The sequence below is a fragment of the Neoarius graeffei genome, chromosome 18 (genome assembly GCF_027579695.1).
Source record: "Neoarius graeffei isolate fNeoGra1 chromosome 18, fNeoGra1.pri, whole genome shotgun sequence".
Lineage (NCBI taxonomy): Eukaryota > Metazoa > Chordata > Actinopteri > Siluriformes > Ariidae > Neoarius > Neoarius graeffei.
This window is the reverse complement of record NC_083586.1, coordinates 44,566,215-44,581,981: the sequence shown is the minus strand read 5'-3', so window position 1 is coordinate 44,581,981 and position 15,767 is coordinate 44,566,215. Positions and strand designations below refer to the sequence as shown.

Sequence of the window (15,767 nt, the reverse complement as noted above, 5' to 3'; positions counted from 1 at the left end):
CATTTAGACTGTGTGGGTTTTTTTTTTTTTGAATTTGTCCTTTTTAAAAAAAAAAAAAAACAACTCTGTACAGACCAAAACATCTGATATGAGACTGCCGGAGTGAGGTAGTTCAATTGAACTCTGAGAAAGGAGTTTGACCCTGAATTGACTCGCGTCTGGAAGTATGCTGTGTGTTCTGAGCAGCGTTTGGTTTTTTTTTTCCCCCTTTTAAGATATTACCAATTAAACTCGCCCATCCAAGCGCAAACTGAGCCAAATGACATTGACTGGAAAAACAAACAAAAATTATTTATTTAATCATGCAGTATTTTCCACCAGCTCTGTTGTCCGTGCTCAGTTGAATTCTGTAATATATTTCTACACGTTTTTGCTGAAGATTTGTTTACTTTATCCTTTTACTTTATTTTTAACCAGTGAATGAAATAGTCGTCTGGTGTAAAACCGATGCCAAATCAAATATGCGGAACAGATCCGCTGTGGCAACCTCTAATGGGAGCAGCTGAAATAATAATAATAATAATAATAATGATGATGATGATGAATGGGTACTTCCCTTCCCCCCCCAGCACATCCCTTTCAGAGTTTTTCTTTTGATTTTTGGTTTATTTAATTATGTGCAGTGTAAAGCTAAATGCATAGCAAGTGAACCAAAAAGTATCCATGCCCTGAATAGTCCATGTTTCTTACTCGTGCTATACAGCCCCTTCCCCAGAGTCCCATTATACAACCCCGATTCCAAAAGAGTTGGGACAAATTGTAAATAAAAACGGAATGCAATAATTTACAAATCTTAAAAACTGATATTGTATTCACAATAGAACATAGACAACATATCAAATGTCGAAAGTGAGACATTTTGAAATTTCATGACAGCAACACATCTCAAAGTTGGGACGGGGCAATAAGATGCTGGAAAAGTTAAAGGTACAAAAAAGGAACAGCTGGAGGACCAAACTGCAACTCATTAGGTCAATTGGCAATAGGTCATTAACATGACTGGGTATAAAAAGAGCATCTTGGAGTGGTAGCGGCTCTCAGAAGTAAAGATGGGAAGAGGATCACCAATCCCCCTAATTCTGCGCCGACAAATAGTGGAGCAATATCAGAAAGGAGTTCGACAGTGTAAAATTGCAAAGAGTTTGAACATATCATCATCTACAGTGCATAATATCATCAAAAGATTCAGAAAATCTGGAAGAATCTCTGTGCGTAAGGGTCAAGGCCGGAAAACCATACTGGGTGCCCGTGATCTTCGGGCCCTTAGACGGCACTGCATCACATACAGGCATGCTTCTGTATTGGAAATCACAAAATGGGCTCAGGAATATTTCCAGAGAACATTATCTGTGAACACAATTCACCGTGCCATCCGCCGTTGCCAGCTAAAACTCTATAGTTCAAAGAAGAAGCCGTATCTAAACAAGATCCAGAAGCGCAGACGTCTTCTCTGGGCCAAGGCTCATTTAAAATGGACTGTGGCAAAGTGGAAAACTGTTCTGTGGTCAGACGAATCAAAATTTGAAGTTCTTTATGGAAATCAGGGACGCCGTGTCATTTGGACTAAAGAGGAGAAGGACGACCCAAGTTGTTATCAGCGCTCAGTTCAGAAGCCTGCATCTCTGATGGTATGGGGTTGCATTAGTGCGTGTGGCATGGGCAGCTTACACATCTGGAAAGACACCATCAATGCTGAAAGGTATATCCAGGTTCTAGAGCAACATATGCTCCCATCCAGACGACGTCTCTTTCAGGGAAGACCTTGCATTTTCCAACATGACAATGCCAAACCACATACTGCATCAATTACAGCATCATGGCTGCGTAGAAGAAGGGTCCGGGTACTGAACTGGCCAGCCTGCAGTCCAGATCTTTCACCCATAGAAAACATTTGGCGCATCATAAAACGGAAGATACGACAAAAAAGACCTAAGACAGTTGAGCAGCTACAATCCTACATTAGACAAGAATGGGTTAACATTCCTATCCCTAAACTTGAGCAACTTGTCTCCTCAGTCCCCAGACGTTTACAGACTGTTGTAAAGAGAAAAGGGGATGTCTCACAGTGGTAAACATGGCCTTGTCCCAACTTTTTTGAGATGTGTTGTTGTCATGAAATTTAAAATCACCTAATTTTTCTCTTTAAATGATACATTTTCTCAGTTTAAACATTTGATATGTCATCTATGTTCTTTTCTGAATAAAATATGGAATTTTGAAACTTCCACATCATTGCATTCCGTTTTTATTTACAATTTGTACTTTGTCCCAACTTTTTTGGAATTGGGGTTGTAATACTGTCTCTCAGTTGAGGCTTAAAGTGCATATTCTAGACCAATATTTATTTATTTATTTATTTATTCATTCATTTATTCTTATATGAAAGTATGTCCCTTTACACACTCATCCAGAAGGGTAATTTTGCACAAGGCCATCTGTCTACAGCAGAAAAAAATAAAATAACAAAACGCGTCTGGAAAAATCCCAAGGGAGTCTGGAGCCAGATTTGTGCTGTCACCTGCGGAAGCGCCAGCAGGCTGTGCGAGCTTTGCACGGTTTCAGTGCATAGCCTGTGTAGACCAAGCGCTCCCATTTCTCTCTCGTTGTCCAGTCTTTTGGGAAACGATGAGTACTAATCCCATCAAGATTGGTGTTGCTACACCCTCCTACGATACATCTGTTAACCATTTTAATAATTACGCGATAACGTTGAAGAAATTTGCAGAAAACCACCAGGTTGTTTTCTCAAACAAACCAGCGCTGACGTAGGATTCAGAGGGCGGCGTCCCGCACGTGACGTCACGAAAATCAGCGTTTGCCGGGAAATTCAAACGGCAAGTTTTTTCAGAGGCGGACCAATTCAACTCAAATGGCTTGATTTCAACTGAATTTTTCTGGTATTGCGCAAGGTAAAAAAAATTGTGCAAAATGTGAGAGATTTGACCAAAGTTTAATATAAAATAGCAGAATTGCATTGATCTTGCTCCTGAATTTACCCATGATATGCACTTTAAAAATCTCTGTTGAGACTGTGATTGATGGGTAAGTAGGTAGGTCCAAAAAAAAAAATGTCCAGATAAATGGTTCTTGGATTGATAAAGGGATGTTTGTGGTTGGGGCATTTTTATTATTATTTTTTTAAAATAAACTCACAATCTGCACTCTGCCATAATTATAAATGTAGACTTTGTTGTTGGAGAAACTCAACAATGCGCTTGGTTATTTTCAGAGGTGGACAAAGTGCCCAACTTCATTACTTGAGTCAAAGTACAGATCCCACTGGTCAAATGTTACTCCGATTCAAGTGAAAGTTGTCCAGTCAAATTTTTGAGTACTGAAGTACTTGCTTTTAAAAATAACTAATTATTAGAAGTACATTTTCTGTCAACGCATTGTTGTATTATTGCCACAACACTTACAAAACCTAATGCCGTTACCAAAGACAGAAATGTGAATTCATAAAATGAACGGATGCTGTGCCATCATGGTGGTTTAACGTTAAGCTAGCTAGTCAGTGACGCTCCACCTGACATGCTAGCAAACTCCTTTTCAAACTCAAAATCATATTGGGTAGCTAACGCTACTAGAAAATAAAGATTTTTACATTGTTTATTTGGCAAGATTATGCTAAAACATATTTCTGAAAGGACTTCAGATAATTTAACGTTATTCATGTTAGCGTAACTTTGCTAACTGTGTCCAAGTTAATTAGTTATGTGTTAACGTTAGCCGTGGACAAGGCTACGGCAACTTGGAGGGCAAATCCACAGAAAGTCATTTGACTAACCAGACTGCATAGCTATTGCAACGTTAACGCTAGCTCTAAAAGCACAGACAACTTCACTACAAGCTTTCTCTTGGAATATTTTTAACCAAACTTCTGAAGTGGAACTGCAGCTTTTGGTACTGGGCCAGTGACCAACAGAATAAGCAGCGCTCCAGTTTCCTAGTGCTGAATGTTCTGTGAAAAAGCCCTTAAGCATATCAAAGAAAATGCGAGATTTAGTGTCCTTTTTTTAATTATTGTTTTTCTGGTCTTTCTCAGAGTTGAAGAAGGTGCACATCGAAGTGAAGGAGACAGCAGCCACTCAGCCAACCCACAAAGCTTCTGCTCCTGCTGAACAGGAGAACGGCAGTGAAGAGGAGGATGAGGATGACGAGGACGATGAAGAGGAGGACGAAGAGGACGAGAGCGAAGAAGAGGACGAAGAGGACGAGAAAGACGTCCAGACAGCAAAGGAGAAGAGCCGGAAAGAAGAGAGCTCGGAGTCGAGCAGCGAGAGCGATTCAGATGACGAGCGCACCAAAGAGGAGAGGATGTACGACAAGGCCAAGAGACGCATAGAGGTACGAAAGGGAAAAATGTGACCGTCATGACCACAAACACAAGGTCAGGCGATGTAGAGAGGGACAAATGGGGCGGGAGAATTTCCTTCAGTGATGAAGCCTAGAAACGGAGGTGCAAACACAGACAAGGCCGGGGATCTGAGGTTACTGGCAGATCTTGCTGGTGGTGGTTCTTCCTGATTCCGGGTTGTTTGGGGTTTTCTTTTTTTTTTTCTGTTGCAGAAACGGAGACAGGAGAACCTGAAGAACATTAACTTGGACAAACTGAGAGCTCCTGTGGTGTGTGTCTTGGGGCATGTAGATACAGGGAAGACAAAAATCCTTGACAAGGTGTGTGTGCGCGCTGTATCTACCCATTCCATTTTTAGTGTGGACCATGGGAGTATCAGTACAACTCAATTCTGCTGTTTTATGTCTCTAGCTACGCCACACGCACGTACAGGACGGCGAGGCAGGTGGAATCACCCAACAGATTGGTGCTACCAACGTTCCCTTGGAAACAATCATTGAGCAAACCAAGATGGTGAAAAATGTGAGAACGCACGAGCAAGAATACAATACACACTGCTGAGGAATATGTGGATTTTTTTTTTTTTTAAACGGATAAATATTTTCATGGCTCTGGTCTGTGTTGTACTCTTCCCTCCCCAGTTTGACAGGGATAATATAAAAATTCCAGGAATGCTGATTATCGACACGCCAGGACACGAGTCTTTCAGGTGAGCACCAATTGACTGCTGTATGGATTAGAGGTCTGCGCGGGTCGGATTTTTCAGTCCCGCTCCCGCCCGCGCCTGCATTGTGCAGTCCCGCTCCCGCAAAGAATTATGATTTTCAGTCCCGCTCCCGCCCACGCCTGCCATATTTTGTCCCGCTCCCGCCCACAGATCCCGCATGATGCAGACGTTCGTGTTATTTCTCAGGAAAGTTCTTGTCTTGACACAGTGTGATGGTGCCCCGCCCCCTACTTTGAGTGTATTTGAGCATAAATATCTACAGCTCACGTTCATGTTTGTTATTATTTACCTTGTTTCTGAGTTCGGAATGTTGAAATGGCAACATGTAGACCTAATAATAATAATTATTTAAGTAGGCTAATCATTTAAGTATGCGCTCTCCCGTGGTGCGTCTCCTATGAATAATTAGTGTGAAAGGAGAGACGGATCGCACTCTTGAACTTATTCTTTTAGTTACATTTCTTTTCAGTTGTTTTTAGCAGCAGAAGGAGACAAACGTTTCGGCTGTTGCCTTCATCAGTGTCTCTAATAATAATAATAATAAACAACAATAAAAAAAGACAGGCGAGCACGTAATTCCAAGTGGAAATTTGGTATATTTATTGTTCAAATAAGTAAGCAAAAGTAAGCAGCACTTACTTTTGAAGCACTGTGAGCTTCAGTAGAGGAGCTCTGCTCTTGTGCCATGATCGGAGATCTCAAACACGGAAGAGGAAAGGAATCGGAAACGTACGAGAGATATTTATCCTCTCCTGGATCAGAATCAGAATTCTGATCACCAGCTCATCTAAGGTGTCATTGAGGCCAAGTTTACATTAGACCGTATCTGTCTCGTTTTCTTGGCGGATGCACTGTCCGTTTACATTAAAACGCCTGGAAACGGGAATCCACCAGGGTCCACGTATTCAATCCAGATCGTGTCTGGTCCGGTGCTGTGTAAACATTGAGAATACGCGGATACGCTGTGCTGAGCTCTAGCTGGCGTCGTCATTGGACAACGTCACTGTGACATCCACCTTCCTGATTCGCTGGCGTTGGTCATGTGACGCGACTGCTGAAAAACGGCGCGGACTTCTGCCTTGTATCACCTTTCATTAAAGAGTATAAAAGTATGAAAATACTGCAAATACTGATGCAAATACTGCCCATTGTGTAGTTATGATCGTCTTTAGGCTTGCCATCCTTCCACTTGCAAGTGGTAAGTGACTTGCGCACAGCGGCTCAGTCCCGAATCACTGCTCATGCACTACACTCGCGCGCTCTGCAAGCTGCGCAGGGCCGGAGTGCGCACCCTCCAGAGGGCACTCGCTGTTCAGGGTGGAGTGATTTGGAGCGCAGCCGCTGAGGAGGAAGCGATGAGCCGCACTGACACGTTTCAACTTGCGTGCCGAATTAGTCATGTGATTAGCGTATCCATGTATTGGCGTTGCTGTGTGCACGCGAATCGTTTTTAAAAACGTTAATCTGATGATCCGCTGATACGGTCTAATGTAAACCCCACCTGAGGCATCATGTTAGTGTGGGTCACTGGAGGCTGGGTGTGAACGGCGAGTCATTAGAGTGATCAAAGGATTGCCCGTTAGGGTGATCAATGGCAATCTGACTCTCTCTGCAAATTTAGGTATCTTAAAATGTTTTTATTAATGCCAAATAAAATATCCAGCACAAATTATATATGATGGACATAAATTAATAATTTATAAATTTTATTTTAAACACGTTTTTAGTTAGCGGGACTGCAGCTTATCCCTGCCCGCGCCCACATTGTGCACTCCCGCTCGTGCCCGCAATGAGCTTTCAAAATTTGTCCCGCGCCGCACTGCTTTGCGCCGGGTCCTGCGGGACTCCCGCGGGAGCGCAGGGCTCTAGTATGGATTACCGTTCGGTCCGATTAATTTATTTACGAGGTTAGTGTGCCTCTGATCTGCCCTCCTTTCTATCTGCTTTGTCTTCCTGTCTCTTCTTATGTCCTTCCTTTCCTTCATCCCGTTTCCCTTTTCCTCATTGTCCTCTGTCCATCTCTGCAGTAATCTGAGAAATAGAGGCAGTTCCCTGTGCGACATCGCAATCCTGGTGGTGGACATAATGCACGGACTGGAACCGCAAACCCTCGAGTCCATCAACCTGCTGAAGGAAAAGAAGTGTCCCTTTATTGTGGCTCTTAACAAGGTGGGTCTCTCTGGTGAGCTCAGATCAGATGATCACTGACCAGCCTTTGCCTAAAGTTCGATTCGGATCAGACTAGTTTTTAGGGCTGTCCCAAACGATTATTCTTTAAACGATTAATCTAGCAATTAATTTTTTTGATTATTCGACTAACCGAACGACTAATATTTTGATTAACCTAATAATAATTTTACTTCAATTATTTTCCAGTTAGTTAGTTTGCCCCGTCCAACACGCGCACAAAAAAAAACCCTCTGAAATTTTAACATTTCAATATTTATTAAAACATTTCTTAAACACCACACTGAGCATTATTCTTTTACAAAACACTTTCCAAACTCAAAAAGCAAGACCTTACTTAATTACAGAACTGACAGAGCTTTGCTGCCATCTTGACTCACTGCACCAGGGTGTTTCCTCTTCATGTGCTCGTGCATGACTGTCGTGCTAGAGTGATATGCCAGATGCACTTTGCAGAGTCAAGTCAAGTTTATTTGTATAGCGCTTTTAACAATAAACATTGTCGCAAAGCAGCTTTACAGAATTTGAATGACTTAAAACATGAGCTAATTTTATCCCTAATCTATCCCCAATGAGCAAGCCTGTGGCGACGGTGGCAAGGAAAAACTCCCTCAGACGACATGAGGAAGAAACCTCAAGAGGAACCAGACTCAAAAGGGAACCCATCCTCATTTGGGCAACGACAGACAACATGACTATAACATTAACGGTCCTAACATAGTCAGCTTCGTTGATGCTATAAACCCCCCACCGACGGAAACCCGAGCGCAAAACCATTCACGACAACCGTAGTCCCAAAGTCAGCAAATCAACTGCAGTCCCAAGCCACAAAAGCACCACTACAAAAGTCCAAAGCGTCCTCCAGGCGCGACCCCCAACTAACTGCAGAGTCTGCAGACGACGCCACTGTTGGGATCAAGATTAAAGTATTCCTAAACTTTGGAGGACCGTGTGCGAGCCTTTTTCGCCACATGTTGCTCCACACGCTCCGTTGTACTGCTGGTAAACACAGCCATGTTGCTCAAGTAGATTACACAGACGCAAATTATTCACGTAATCAATTACGTCAACGCGTCGTCCCAGCCCTTGCTCCGCGTTTGTGTCCGGTTAAACCAAAGACGATCGATAAAACCGGAACTTTCAAATAGGACTGTTTTTATGTTCTATGAACGTTTACCCTGTGGTTTTACACAACGTGTCGACACCTAAAATTCCACATCGAATCATTTTTGTAATCGACAATGTCGATTACGTCGGATAATCGTCCCAGCCCTACTAGTTTTACATGAGTAATACAATTATTACCGGAGTGTATTTCAGTTATTCCATGAAATCAAGTCGTACGTGAGCCGAAAGCCGACGAGGCACTTGGTACTGTTTTATTCTATGGATTTTGAAAGGCATGGCTTTCTTTTTTTCTTCAGATTCGATAAATTAATTTTATACAACACCTCCGACTATCATTTCCACTTAGAATGTAAACAAACCGGCGAAATGACAAGCAAGTTGTGAAAAATAGAGTAGTAATTTTTTGAAACACAAGACGTTCTTGCATCAAATACTTTTATTCCATATTTTTTTGCTTTTTTTGGGGGGGGGGGTTGTTTTCGAGTAGTTTTTATTTCGTCCTCGGTTTGTTCGGCAACACGTGCCACCATTTTGTTTTTCTCTCCACACGGTATATGAGCCGATAGCCTAGTAGTAGAGTAGCCAATCAGAGTGTGCGATTGCTCATATCCAGTGAATGTGGGTATAATAAATGTTATTTACCAGCTGGGAGGTCCGTATCGTGAAATACTGTGACCGAGGTCTTGAAAGTACTGAGCGAGGCCCTCTGTGCCGAGGTCAGTATTCAAGACCGAGGTCACGGTATTTCACCATACAGACCGACCTTAAGCTGGTAAATAATATATTTATTTTTTTCTTTACCAAATTCTAACAGAAAACGAGAGCGCCCGAAAGGGAAAACCGAGGCAAGCCGCCATTTTGAATCCTCATTCACGGCTGTAATGCAAATGGCTTCCTCCTCGGTATACAAGTGCACTTCCATGGCAGGGGAAAAAAACTACATTTTGCCGCCTATGTAGTCCCCTATTTATACAAAATTGAGTCTTTCAGGATTCAGCCATGTTTTTGCTCGATGTTAGCAAATTACAGGTTTTTAGCTTTCTCCTGAAATGTTTTATTTCTTCTTCCTCAGGGTAGTAAAACTCGCTTTCGCTGTGAGCACTGTCGTTATCGCTATCCATGCTGTAAAATTAATGCTATTCTCCTGAGAAATGCTGACAAAATTTACAAGATTTTTGATAATCTTATAAATAAATCTTATTTAAAAAAAGGATAAATGTTGATAAAGAATGCTACTATGTTGTTGTGAACGAGCGAGTTGCCAGAGGTCTGTAACCGGGGTCCATAACTGGGGGTCCGTATCGTAGGATTCGGACCTGCTCGCCAGCCAATCGGAGCGCAGGATTTGGACTGCGAAAAAAATAATAGGGATTATACCTTGTGTAAAATAACCCCAGATCATATACTGTATGTCTGATCCCAGTGGACATGTTGGTAAAGGTGCAGTTCTGTCCTGTCCAGAAAGGTTTTGTTTTGTGCTTTTTCCATCAGTATGAAAACTTCAGCAAGAAGTGCTTCCCACTTTTTCATGAAAATGAAGCCGAGTATTGCAGTTTATTGGAGAGCAGTAAAATATGGATGATGTTTATGAAGGAAGCACAGACACCGCAAACAGACGAGCTAGTCGTGTGACATATTAACGATCGCAAGTTGAGTCCAAAAGCCCTAAAAGAATTGAAAACACAAGTCTGTCAGTCAGTAGTAAAATGTGTATATACAGTAGTACGTATGGAATTTGTAGTCTGCTGACCATGCATGCGTTGTGAAGATCATCATCTCCTCCATAATTTATATGAATAGTACTTAATTTCTCCATGTTACACCGATTAACGTACCGGGAGGCTGATCCCGCAAGCCTCGTTAAGTCTCGGTGGTGATTCTTTCTCTCTCGCTTCCTCAGATTGACCGTCTGTATGACTGGAAGAAGAGTCCGGACACGGATGTGGTGGTTACGCTGAAGAAGCAGAAGAAGAACACTAAGGATGAGTTTGATGAGCGAGCCAAAGCCGTCATGCTAGAGTTCGCCCAGCAGGTTTGTGTGTACTTCCTGTCATAGCTGGCAGATTCATCTTTCTTCACCTTCAGCACGGTATTTTACTAATACAGTATGTTACACTCTAGTTGAGCCTCCACATCGTAATAGAGCAGGACGCGTGTCAATACACAATGTCAAGTTATAAATGACCTTGTGTTTGTGCACAGGGTTTGAATGCAGCTCTGTTCTATGAGAATAAGGACGTACGCACTTTCGTGTCTCTGGTGCCCACCTCTGCGCATTCGGGCGATGGCATGGGCAATCTCATCGCCCTGCTGGTAGAACTCACCCAGACCATGCTGGCACGCAGACTGGCTCACTGCGACGAGCTCCGAGCACAGGTCATGGAGGTGAGGTTGGCATTTCATCCCGTCAAAAAGTCAGTGACCATGTAAATTTTATAATAGACGAGTCATGATTTAATTGGGTACCAGTTGAACCACAATATAATGAATGATCTAGTCATACAGGTTAATATTCAAGAAGTAGGTAACTGTTTTATAGTGGTGCTTGAAATCTTGAACTTTTTTAAAGAATTTTCTCTCTTTCTGCATAAATATGACCTAAAACATCAGATTTTCTCACAAGTCCTAAAAGCAGATAAAGAGAACCCAGTTAAACAAATGAGACAAAAATATTATACTTGGTCATTTATTTATTGAGGAAAATGATCCAATATTGCACATCTGTGAGTGGAAAAAGTACAGTTGTGTTCAAAATAAGTGTGTTTAAAAACGTGAGTAAAGCTCAAAATCCTTATAATAGTTTTTATTTCCATGCATTGGGAACAATGCACATTATATTCTACATCAAAACATGAAGAAAAATGTATGAATATTTTAATTACTTTACAGAAAACGAAGAAAAATGAACATTGGGCTGTTCAAAAAAATAGCAGTGTCTGCATTTTTCATTACAAACTCCAAATATTTACTGTATAAACTGAAAAAATCTTAAAGGAACAGTCCACCATACTTCCATAATGAAATGTGCTCTTGCCTGAATTGAGACGAGCTGCTCCGTACCTCTCCGAGCTTTGCGCGACCTCCCAGGCAGTCAGATGCGCTGTCACTCCTGTTAGCAATGTAGCTAGGCTCAGCATGGCCAACGGTATTTTTTGGGGCTGTAGTTAGATGCGACCAAACTCTTCCGCGTTTTTCCTGTTTACATAGGTTTATATGACCAGTGATATGAAACAAGTTCAGTTACACAAATTGAAACGTAGCGATTTTCTATGCTATGGAAAGTGCGCACTATAATGACAGGCGTACTAACACCTTCTGCGCGCTTCGGCAGCGCATTGATATCTGAGCTCCGTATCAATGCGCTGCCGAAGCGCGCAGAAGGTGTTAGTACGCCTGTCATTATAGTGCGCACTTTCCATAGCATAGAAAATCGCTACGTTTCAATTTGTGTAACTGAACTTGTTTCATATCACTGGTCATATAAACCTATGTAAACAGGAAAAACGCGGAAGAGTTTGGTCGCATCTAACTACAGCCCCAAAAAATACCATTGGCCATGCTGAGCCTAGCTACATTGCTAACAGGAGTGACAGCGCGTCTGACTGAGTCTGACTGACTGGGAGGTCGCGCAAAGCTCGGATAGGTACGGAGCAGCTCGTCTCAATTCAGATAAGAGCATATTTCATGATGGAAATAAGGTGGACTGTTCCTTTAAGGATTTAGTATTCCTGTGACTCACTAAACTAATATTTAGTTGTATAACCACGGTTTCTGAGAACTTCTGGCACCTGTGAACAGGTATTCCAGCCCAGGATGATTTGACAACATTCCACAATTCCTCTGCATTTCTTGGTTTTGCCTCAGAAACAGCATTTTTGATGTCACCCCACAAGTTTTCTATCGGATTAAGGTCCGGGGATTGGGCTGGCCACTCCATAACTTTCATTTTGTTGGTCTTGAACCCTGATGCTGCTCGCTTACTGGTGTGTTTGGGGTCGTTGTCTTGTTGAAACACCCATTTCAAGGGCATTTCCTCTTCAGCATAAGGCAACATGACCTCCTCAAGTATTTAGATATATGCAAACCGATCCATGATCCCTGGTATGCGATAAATGGGCCCAACATCATAGTAAGAGAAACATTCCCATATCATGATGCTTGCACCACCATGCTTCACTGTCTTCAGAGTGTACTGTGGCTTGAATTCAGTGTTTGGGGGTCGTCTGAAAAACTGTCTGCGGCCCTAGGACCCAAAAAGAACAATTTTACTTTCATCAGTCCACAAAATGTTTTTCTCTTTAGGCCAGTCGATGTGTTCTTTGGCAAATTGTATCCTCTTCGGCACGTCTTTTTTTTAACAGTGGAACTTTGCGGGAGCTTCTTGCTGATAGATTAGCTTCACACAGGCATCTTCTAATTGTCACAGTACTCACAGGTAACTTCAGACCGTCTTTGATCACCCTGGAGCTGATCATTGGCTGAGTCTTTGCCATTCTGGCTATTCTTCGATCCATTCGAATGGTAGTCTTCTGTTTTCTTCCACGTCTCTCTGGTTTTGCTGTCCATTTTAAAGCACTGGAGATCATTTTAGCTGAGCAGCCCATCATTTTCTGCACTTCTTTACAGGATACGTTTTACCTCTCCAATCAACGTTTTAATCAAAGCACGCTGTTCTTCTGAACAATGTCTGGAACGACCCATGTTTCTCATGTTTTCAGAGAGAAATGGATGTACAACATGTGCTGGCTTCATCCTTAAATTAGGGCCGTCTGACTGACATCTGTTTTTTCACAGAATGAATGATCTCACTAATTAAACTCCACACTGCTATTATTTTGAACACGTCCCTTTCACTTAATTATTCGATTACACAGACTCAGGAGCATGCATATCATGAATGTTGGGTCTGTTGGTTTTCTATGACTCTACTACACCTGCTGGTAAATTATTTGCCATGTAGTAATATAATTTCCACCAAAAACAGTGACTGATCTGGTTAGTCTTGTTGGACTGCTATTATTTTGAACACAAGTGTATGTGAACCTCTAGGATTAGCAGTTAATTTGAAGGTGAAATTAGAGTCAGGTGTTTTCAATCAATGGGATGACAATCAGGTGTTAGTGGGCACCCTGTTTTATTTAAAGAACAGGGATCTATCAAAGTCTGATCTTCACATGTTTGTGGAAGTGTATCATGGCACGAACAAGGAGTCAAAGACAGCGGTGAGAACAGCAGAGGGGATGTCCGAGTTCGTGATCAGGGTAGGACTACACCGAGGCTCGGCATTAAGTCTCCTTTTGTTCGCGATCGTCATTGATGTACTGTCCGAGCATCTAAGAGCTGAAAATCTGTGGGAGCTGCTTTTTGCAGACGATCTGGCTATTATGGCAGACAGCACAGGTCAACTGCAGGACAGACTTGTGAGATGGCAGGAGAGTCTGGAAAGATACGGGTTGAAGGTGAACGCTAAAAAGACCGAGGTGTTGGTGTGCAGTAAGAAAGGAGATGAGAATGTTACCATCAGAGACAGACATGGAGAGGAATTGAAGCAGATAAATTGTTTCAAATACCTGGGATTGCTAGTCGCTGATAGAGGAGGGTGTGAAAAGGAGGTACAAGCAAGGGTGAGTGCCAGCTGGATGAAATTGAAGGAGGTTAAACCAATTATAACTGACAAAAGGATGCCAATGAGACTGAAAGCAAAGGTCTATACAACCGTAGTCAGGCCAGTGTTGACTTATGGGTCAGAATGCTGGGGCTTAAAGAAGAAGGATCAAAGAAAACTACTAACAACGGAGATGAGCATGCTCTGAAAGATGCTGGGAGTGACACTGCGTGACCGGCTAAGAAACGAGGAAGTGAGAAGAACAACAACAACAGTGATGGCAAGTGTAGTAACAGTAATAGAACAAAATAAGCTCCGCTGGTATGGTCATATTTTAAGGAAAAAGAAGGTGGTGGTGGTGAAACAGGCATGGGAAGAGCCAGTGAGGGGAAAGAGGAGCAGAGGGTGCCAGTTGAAGAGATGGAAAGATGGACTGAGTGAGAGACTGGAAGAACTAGGGTTGAACGAACAGGACGCCGAGGACGGGCAGAAATGGAGGAGGGGAATCATGGCCACCGACCCCCAGCCAGGGGAATAATAAGGTGTTGGCAAAGATGATGATGATCATGGCACGAACAAAGGAGATTTCTGAGGACCTCAGAAAAAGCGTTGTTGATGCTCATCAGGCTGGAAAAGGTTACAAAACCATCTCTCAAGAGTTTGGACTCCACCAATCCACAGTCAGACAGATTGTGTACAAATGGAAGAAATTCAAGACCATTGTTACCCTCCCCAGGAGTGGTCGAGCAACAAAGATCACTCCAAGAGCAAGGCGTGGAATAGTTGGCGACATCACAAAGGACCCCAGGGTAACTTCTAAGCAACTGAAGGCCTCTCTCACATTGACTAATGTTCATGAACCCACCATGAGGAGAACACTGAACAATAATGGTGTGCATGGCAGGGTTGCAAGGATAAAGCCACTGCTCACCAAAAAGAATATTGCTGGTCATCTGCAGTTTGGACGGCACGGTGGTGTAGTGGTTAGCGCTGTCGCCTCACAGCAAGAAGGTCCTGGGTTCGAGCCCCGGGGCCGGCGAGGGCCTTTCTTTGCGGAGTTTGCATGTTCTCCCTGTGTCCGCGTGGGTTTCCTCCGGGTGCTCCGGTTTCCCCCACAGTCCAAAGACATGCAGGTTAGGTTAACTGGTGACTCTAAATTGACCGTAGGTGTGAATGTGAGTGTGAATGGTTGTCTGTGTGTCAGCCCTGTGATGACCTGGCGACTTGTCCAGGGTGTACCCCGCCTTTCGCCCGTAGTCAGCTGGGATAGGCTCCAGCTTGCCTGCGACCCTGTAGAAGGATAAAGTGGCTAGAGATGATGAGATGAGATGAGATCTGCAGTTTGCTAAAGATCACCTGGACAAGCCAGAAGGCTATTGTAAAAATGTTTTGTGGACGGATGAGACCAAAATGGAACTTTTTGGTTTAAATGAGAAGCGTTATGTTTGGAGAAAGGAAAACACTGCATTCCAGCATAAGAACCTTATCCCATCTGTGAAACATGGTGGTGGTAGTATCATGGTTTGGGCCTGTTTTGCTGCATCTGGGCCAGGACGGCTTGCCATCATTGATGGAACAATGAATTCTGAATTATACCAGCGAATTCTTAAGGAAAATGTCAGGACATCTGTCCATGAACTGAATCTCAAGAGAAGGTGGATCATGCAGCAAGACAACGACCCTAAGCACACAAGTTGTTCTACCAAAGAATGGTTAAAGAAGAATAAAGTTAATGTTTTGGAATGGCCAAGTCAAAGTCCTGA

The 15,767-nt window shown here is 42.8% G+C and overlaps 1 protein-coding gene across 1 annotated transcript in view; it reads left to right on the top strand.

Annotated features, from left to right (window-relative positions):
• eif5b (eukaryotic translation initiation factor 5B) overlaps positions 1 to 15,767 on the top strand; it is a 79,357-nt gene that overhangs the window by 47,820 nt on the left and 15,770 nt on the right. The window contains exons 10-16 of the mRNA XM_060898876.1: positions 4,046 to 4,347; positions 4,570 to 4,677; positions 4,769 to 4,879; positions 4,999 to 5,066; positions 7,112 to 7,253; positions 10,300 to 10,431; positions 10,602 to 10,784. Of these exons, the coding sequence (XP_060754859.1) occupies positions 4,046 to 4,347; positions 4,570 to 4,677; positions 4,769 to 4,879; positions 4,999 to 5,066; positions 7,112 to 7,253; positions 10,300 to 10,431; positions 10,602 to 10,784 (1,046 nt within the window). The remainder of the gene's footprint in view (positions 1 to 4,045; positions 4,348 to 4,569; positions 4,678 to 4,768; positions 4,880 to 4,998; positions 5,067 to 7,111; positions 7,254 to 10,299; positions 10,432 to 10,601; positions 10,785 to 15,767) is intronic.